The sequence below is a fragment of the Equus quagga genome, chromosome 7, assembly GCF_021613505.1.
Source record: "Equus quagga isolate Etosha38 chromosome 7, UCLA_HA_Equagga_1.0, whole genome shotgun sequence".
In the NCBI taxonomy this organism is placed as follows: Eukaryota; Metazoa; Chordata; class Mammalia; order Perissodactyla; family Equidae; genus Equus; species Equus quagga.
This window is the reverse complement of record NC_060273.1, coordinates 28,905,188-28,912,008: the sequence shown is the minus strand read 5'-3', so window position 1 is coordinate 28,912,008 and position 6,821 is coordinate 28,905,188. Positions and strand designations below refer to the sequence as shown.

The 6,821-nt window shown below is 48.7% G+C and overlaps 1 protein-coding gene across 1 annotated transcript in view; it reads right to left on the bottom strand.

Annotated features, from left to right (window-relative positions):
- Window positions 1–6,313: 6,313 nt before the first annotated feature.
- LOC124242018 (protein SET-like) overlaps window positions 6,314–6,821 on the bottom strand; it is a 38,816-nt gene continuing 38,308 nt past the window's right edge. Inside the window, exon 3 of the mRNA XM_046666472.1 lies at window positions 6,314–6,397. Coding sequence (XP_046522428.1) covers window positions 6,314–6,397 — 84 coding nt within the window. The remainder of the gene's footprint in view (window positions 6,398–6,821) is intronic.

Below are 6,821 nucleotides of genomic sequence, written 5' to 3'. Positions count from 1 at the left end.
GGAGTGTACTTTTGATTTGAGATCTCATATTGCTCTTTAGCTCTCAAAAATTCTCATTGATTGTCCCATTACATATTGCTTCTCTATCCTTTCCTCCTTTCTCTTTTTCTGGAACTTCTATTAGACATAAGTTTCATTCTCTCCATCTCTCCTCCAGTTCTCCTAACTCCTCGTTTATTTATTTTATCTCTCTGGCTCTTGGTGCACTCATGGTGGTCAGGACACCTTCTGTAACAGAATGATCATCTGAATGGCGGTCCGTGGAAGGTTGTGCTCAGAAAGTGGTGTTTGAGTTGGGATCCGAAGGATGGCAGGATGCCATTTAGGAACAGAGAAAAGTGGGTTAGTAGGGAGTCCTTCAGGCAGAGGGAGCAGGGTTTATAAAGCTCCCAAGAAGAGAAGATGCGTGACATGAAGAACAAAAGAATGTTGGAAATTGAAAGCCACTAGAAGGCTTTAAGCCAAGAAAAGACTTGATCTATTGGCAGGCCTTTCTGGCTGCCTTGTGGAGCAGAGGACAGGAGAGAGCAAGGGCAGGAGTGTGGAGACCAGCCCTATTGCAGTCTGGGTGAGAGAGCAGTGGCAGCCAGGCCCAGCAAGGCAGCAGTGGGGATGGAGAGAGAGGATGGATGGAGAGATATTTAGGACACAAGCTGGGTGGTGATGGATTGCATTGGAGTGGCTAGTGGTGGTGAGGGAGTCCAGGGCCCAGCTGCCACTAGGAGGGCATGGCAGTTTGGGCACAAGTCCTTGTCTTGCTTCCTCTTATCCAGGTGAGACCCTCCTGCACATAATTTGCCTGTTCTTTGCCTGAGCCATATCAGATGGCTCCCAGGGATGGGGTCTTGAGTGAATCAGGTGTCCTGTGGGCCCTAAGAATCCTGTTTCTACCCAGCACTAGCCTCTCCTCTGACCAACTGAATGTGTTGAGTTTATCCTTCTTGGTTTCTGCCTCAGCTGAGATGAACCCAGTGGTTATGCCTCAGTACCAAGCCCTGGCCTAACTTCCCAGGCCTGGCCAGACCCCTTTCTCAGGTCCTGCTCTAACCTGGACAGTATGCAAGGAATAGAATCCTGTGCCAGCACCAATTTGAGCAGCTTCCGTCCCTGGAGACTCTGCTGCTGGGCCGCACACCCTGATGGCCAGCCTGGACATCACCGCCAGCCAGCTTGCACCAGGCTTCCCCACCCCTGAACCGCCTCCACCCAGGCTATACAGTGAGGTGGCCACAAGTGGCCGCCCTAGTTCTCAGCTTTTTCCTCTTTTTCTCTGCTTAGCTTGAGTTCCCTCAGAAGTAGGCCCTGAGACAAGGATTCAAGCACAAGTCATCCCAGAAACCCAGGGAAAGGCATGGAGAAGCAAGACGAGGAAAGGAAGGTGGACAACAGGGGGCTGTTATCAAGCAAGGTGCCACTGTGGCGGCTGAGCTAAGTCTGGTGGGGACCTCCGAGAAACAGTGTAGACGCAGGGGCCCGGAGCTGTCCCGCCTGCGGCATGAGGTTGCTGAGGCGTTTATGCATCAGCTCCCATCAGTCATTGGTGAAGGACACCCCCAGGGGCCTTTCATTCCCCAGCATTCACCCCTGCCCAGTGAGGCAGAGCAGACTCAGAGGCCAGAGAAGCCCTCGGCCAAGTGCTGCAGAGGCTGGATCCTGGGCCCTGGACTGGGGAGCCTGGGGCACGCTTTCCACTTGACCCAGAAGTTGGAGCTCCCATTTCACTATCTGCAAAGCAGGGATAATGCCATCTGCCTGTAGCCTTGTTGTGAACACACTGTGACTTACCACGCGCAGAGGGCCCCAGCAGTGCTGGCGTGGAGCAACTTCGTTTAGCTGGGCTGGCTGGGTAGCCCTCAGGCTGGGCAGAGGTGCCGTAGGTACCTGGGCTGCAACCCTGAGGCTCTAAGACAGATGGTCATCTCCCTCACCCTGCGCCCCCCTCCATCTCTGGCCACTGCTTCCTGCTGATGTGACGTTCTTATTCTAAAAACAGACACGTCACACCTCAGGCAGATTTGCAGTCCCTCGAGAGAAGTCTTGTCTGGCACATGAATGGCCTCTGCAACTCTGTACAGCTTCCCAGGGCCCAGGAGAAGAGAGGTGGACCAGTCCCCAGGGGCTGCTTCACAGGCAGGGGGAGATGCCTGGAGTCAGAACTCGGGTTGTGTTGGGGCTCCAGGAGTGGACTGCTGACACCTCTGAAGGCTGATTGAAGGGTTCTTGGGGGGTTGTTTCCTTTTTGGCCCCTCCCACCCCTTGACTGCTTTGGGTGACAACCCAAAGTGTGCCGTCGAGGCCAAGGGCTTCCTGTCCAGAGTAGGGTGGCTCCATCATCAGATAGAGGTCCTTCACTTCAGGGACACTGAGGTCCCAGGTGCATGGAGCCCAGGTACCCCCCTGCTCACCCCCCGGGAGGCTGCCTACCCCAGACACTCTACAAATCAACCATGAAGCATGGGGCAGGCTAGGAATGGTGCAGGCATTGCTAACTGGGGTCTCAAGGGTGCCCTGGCACCCTGGCCATTCTGTTATCTCCAGCGTTCCTCAGCACTTTGCAGCCAGGGTGACCAAGGCCTCCCCATGGTGGGGGGTGTGGGGTGGGGGGAATGCTAGGCCCAGTCCTGGCCAGGACAGAGCCTGGACCAGCTGCCTCAGCTCCTCCACACTGGGGCTGGCATTTGTCTCATGGCCTCAGGCCTGGCACCCAATGTGTGGGGGAGCCCTGGGCACCTGTAAGCCCACTTCTGTGAGGTCCCCTTCCCTCATCCAGTGTCCCCAACTACAGAGGGCAGCTCCTGCCTTAATTTCCCATCTCATGCTCCACATCCTCACTGGAGCGGTTCCTCCCTGAGATCTAGCCAGCTTGGCTGTGCCCCTGATGCCCCCTCCAACTCCTACCAGCCCCTGACCTCAGGGACTGTCCCCATCCCTTGGTCACTTGCTAGGAGCCTATACCACTGAAGACTCAATTTACTTATTGTTAGTAGGGGATATTACCTTCCAAGCAGAGTTGTTTGAAGGGACAGTGATAATGTTTCTAACGCATCTAACAGCCCCCAGCGTACAGCAAGAGCCCAGGGAAGGGCCAGTGCTGGCTCCTCATGTTGAAAACAGTCTGCTCCATCTCCCTCCTGCCCAACTCTGAGAGATTCTGCTGCCACGATGCCCAGAGAGAGCAGTGCTACTCGTTAGAACTTTCTGCGGTGATGGAAATGTTCTATGTCTGTGCTGCCCAATATGCTGGCCACTGGAGCACATACAGCCCAGGCTCTCTGGAGCACTTGAATGTTGGGCAGCTTTAAAATACTTTAATTAATCTGAATGTAAATAGCTGCATGTGGTTAGTGGCTCCCGAACGGGATAGCAGAGCCTTAGAGAGTAACTGCGGGCTGGCTCATTCATTAGACAAATATTTATTGAGAGCCAGCTTGCTGCTGTCCAGGTGCTGGGACTTCAACAGCAGACAAGGCAGGCAAGGTCCTTGCTGTTATGGAGACAGAAGAGGTTCAATAAGTAAATAAGGTAATTCAGACAGTGATAAGGGATGGGGAGAACCCAGAGTGCTATTAAGCGCCACGGCAAGAGTGGGTTTGCTGCCTTTTAAAAAATCTGTTTCCTTTATTGAATGAAATGATTCCCTTTCTTTTATTTTCAAATTTTTCCTGTATTTCCAATATTTCTGATCCATATAGAGAAATTTCATTCTATCATTTAAGTAGGTTTTGTTATATTATTTTGCCTCTTGATGGACTAGTCTTGTTTATTTATTTATTTTTTGGCTTCATGAGCAAGCTTTATTTAAGCTTTTAATAACACATAATTTCAGTTACGTAAGCTATGCCAAGGCAAAGAAAATGGGGAACAGCACCCAAATTTATCATAAGAAGTCATAGTAACTTAAATATCAAAACATGACATGATATTAAAAAAGAAAAATACATGCCAATTTCACATATACATAGAGATGCGGAACTTCTAAATACCAACAAATAGAGTTTAGCAATATATCAAAAATAATACACTATTAGCAAATAGCGTATATCCCAGGAGTGCAAATGTGGTTCGAGAAGTTTATCAACAAAATTTGTTACATTAACAGCTTACTAGAGAAAATATCTTCAGTGCCGTAGAAACGTTTGATATAATCCACGCTTCTTAAGTTTTATATGTTAAAAGCCTTTGCCTTCGCATTGGCCCGCTCAGGATGCCAGGACAGAGCCACAGACCAGGGGGCTTAAACAACAGCAATTTATTTCGTTGTTTTGGAATTAGAATTTCTGGGGCCTGGAGGTCCAAGATCAAGATGTCGGCAGGGCTGGTTCCTTCTGAGGCCTCTCTGCTTGGCTTGTAGGTGGCCGTCTTCTCCCTGTGCCCTCACATGGTCTTGTCTCTGTGTGTGTCTGTCCTGATCTCCTGTTCTTATAGGGCCATCTGGGCTGGCGTCCACCCTCAGGACCTCATTTTAACCTAGTTCCCTCTTTAAAGGCCCTGTCTCCAAATACAGTCCCAGTCTGCAGTACTGGCGCCTAGGGCGTCAACATACACATCTTGAGGAGCTAAAACTCAGCCCACGAGAGTCCTTCACCAAAAGGTGTTAACGCACATCTCTAATGTGCTTTTGCCCTTGAGTGGAATTGAACCTCAGCTACTCAGTTTTACAGCTTGCTAAGTGTATGCCCTTGGTAGCATCTTTCTTAAAGCATTTCATGTGTGCACCTTGGCATTTAGCAGACGGAGCAGGGCCATCACCTCAACCAGATCACAGGGATGAATTCCATTTGGCTTTGCTTTGTGCTTGATAGCTGGCATGTAAGTAAAGAAAAAAGTACACTCTACCCAAATTCTTTCCACAAATGCTGACTGCATGCCCTTGAGAGCCTCTTCATCTCCTTGGACACAGTTTATAGAGGAAGGTCTGCCAGCAAACACTCTGATTGTCCCTGGGCATTAGCGCACCTAAGGTCCATCTGTGGTGGTAGATCTGAGCGTCTCCATGGATATGACGGCCCATTTTTTAAACAACCAATTTGAAACAAAAATTAAATGCAGAAGTCAAGGACTGAATGCCGAGCAATGTGGTATCCCTGGGGTTGTGCATATTGATGACATAACTGCTGGTGACCTATACCCACTGAGGGGTTGTATTAGGGCAATCCACATGGCCTCGCAATGTGCACAGGGCAGAACCGTGCTACATTTAGAGAAACTAAGTCTGACAATGTATTTAGTAAGTGAATCAAACCAGGAAGGTCTGAAATACAATCTGTTCTGAGAGGCATCAAAATCTTTGTATACACATTCAGTTTTACTGTAACAAGATAACTTGCACATTTTAAGATTTAAAATGGAACATCTTTTTTCTTTCCAGAGAAACAAAAAGAAAAACAATGAACTATTTATAATGGAAAAATGTTAACCATTCGCCAAAGCAGAGCGAATAGTACACTGAACCCCCATGGACCCATCACCTACTTAAATATCGATCACCATGCTGCCAATCTTGCTTCACCTACTCTTCCCCCCCTCTCTTTTTTTTTTTGGCTGGAAAGTTTTAAAGCAAACCATAGACATGTCATAAAAAGAAATTTTAAAAATAAAACAGAATAAAAATTCCAATACAGAATGTCATTTCCAAATAAGATCGTTTACGTTCTGCTGATTCGCTGTCAAGTGGTGGGGCTCCAGTCATCATTGGGATAGGATTTTATTTTTAAAGTGACAGTTTAAACAGCAAGAGCATCCATTAAGCATCACGCAAAGAGAAGCTATGTTGTCAAAATGCCCACTTAACCCTCCCGAACATCTCAAGCCGCCCTTTGCTGACCTACTTCAATCCTGCTTTTTCGTTTTTGTTTTACACAGCAAGTAGACATATATGTGTTGGTGTTTGCTTGTCATCCACATTCAGATGGATACAGTTGCAGGGAAAGAAGGAAGAAGCTGGAGTTCTGCCTGCCTCCCGACAGGTGCCTGGCAGCCTCCAGTGGCCAGCAGGGCCAGGAGACTGGACTATGGCCTTCTTCCTGCCAAACATAGTGGTGTGTGGATTCTGTAAAGGTTTTGTTGAGATGAAAGGCTTTGTTTAGATAAAGAGGGACTTGGAACAGAAAACAATGCCCCCCACCCCTGCCCCGCCACCAGCTCCCCATCACAAATCAGTTGTGTATCAAGGTGTAAAGAGGTCAGAAGAGAGATGGCAGGAGCGCCAGGTGACTAAACATAAGAGAAAAGAACAGAACATCCCCTTGCTGTCAGGGCCAAGAGAAAATTAGAAAAGCTAATCACAAAAGGAGGTTTAGACTCTAGCAATGTTTTATCCATCTTCCTCTCTCTTCTCCCCCTCCCCATCATCTTCATCTTCTTTACCTTCATCTTCGTCTCCTTCTTCTTTAATGTCCTCCATTGAAGGTGGCAAACACTGCCTCCCTGTGCCCTTCCCCTCCTCTCTTTCTGGTTCTGGTTATTACTGCTGTGTAAAAAATTACCCCCAAATGGAGCAGCTTAAAATAACTATTTTATTTTGCTCTCTATTTTATAGGACAGGAATTGAGAAAAGGTTCAGCTGGGGAGCTCTCCCTTGGGGTCTCCCACTTGGTTGAAGTTGCTGCTGGCTGGCGATGCAGTCATCCAAAGGCATGACTGGGCCAGCCGTTCAAGATGGCGCACTTGCAAGGCTGGAAGTTGATGTGGATTGTCTGTCAGCTGCTCCATGTGGCCTCTCCAGTGTGGCAGGGTCTGAGTGGTTGATTTCTTACAGAGTAGGTAGCTTCCCCAGGGTGAGCAACTCAAGAAAGCCAGGTGGAAGCTGCACGGCTGTTCCT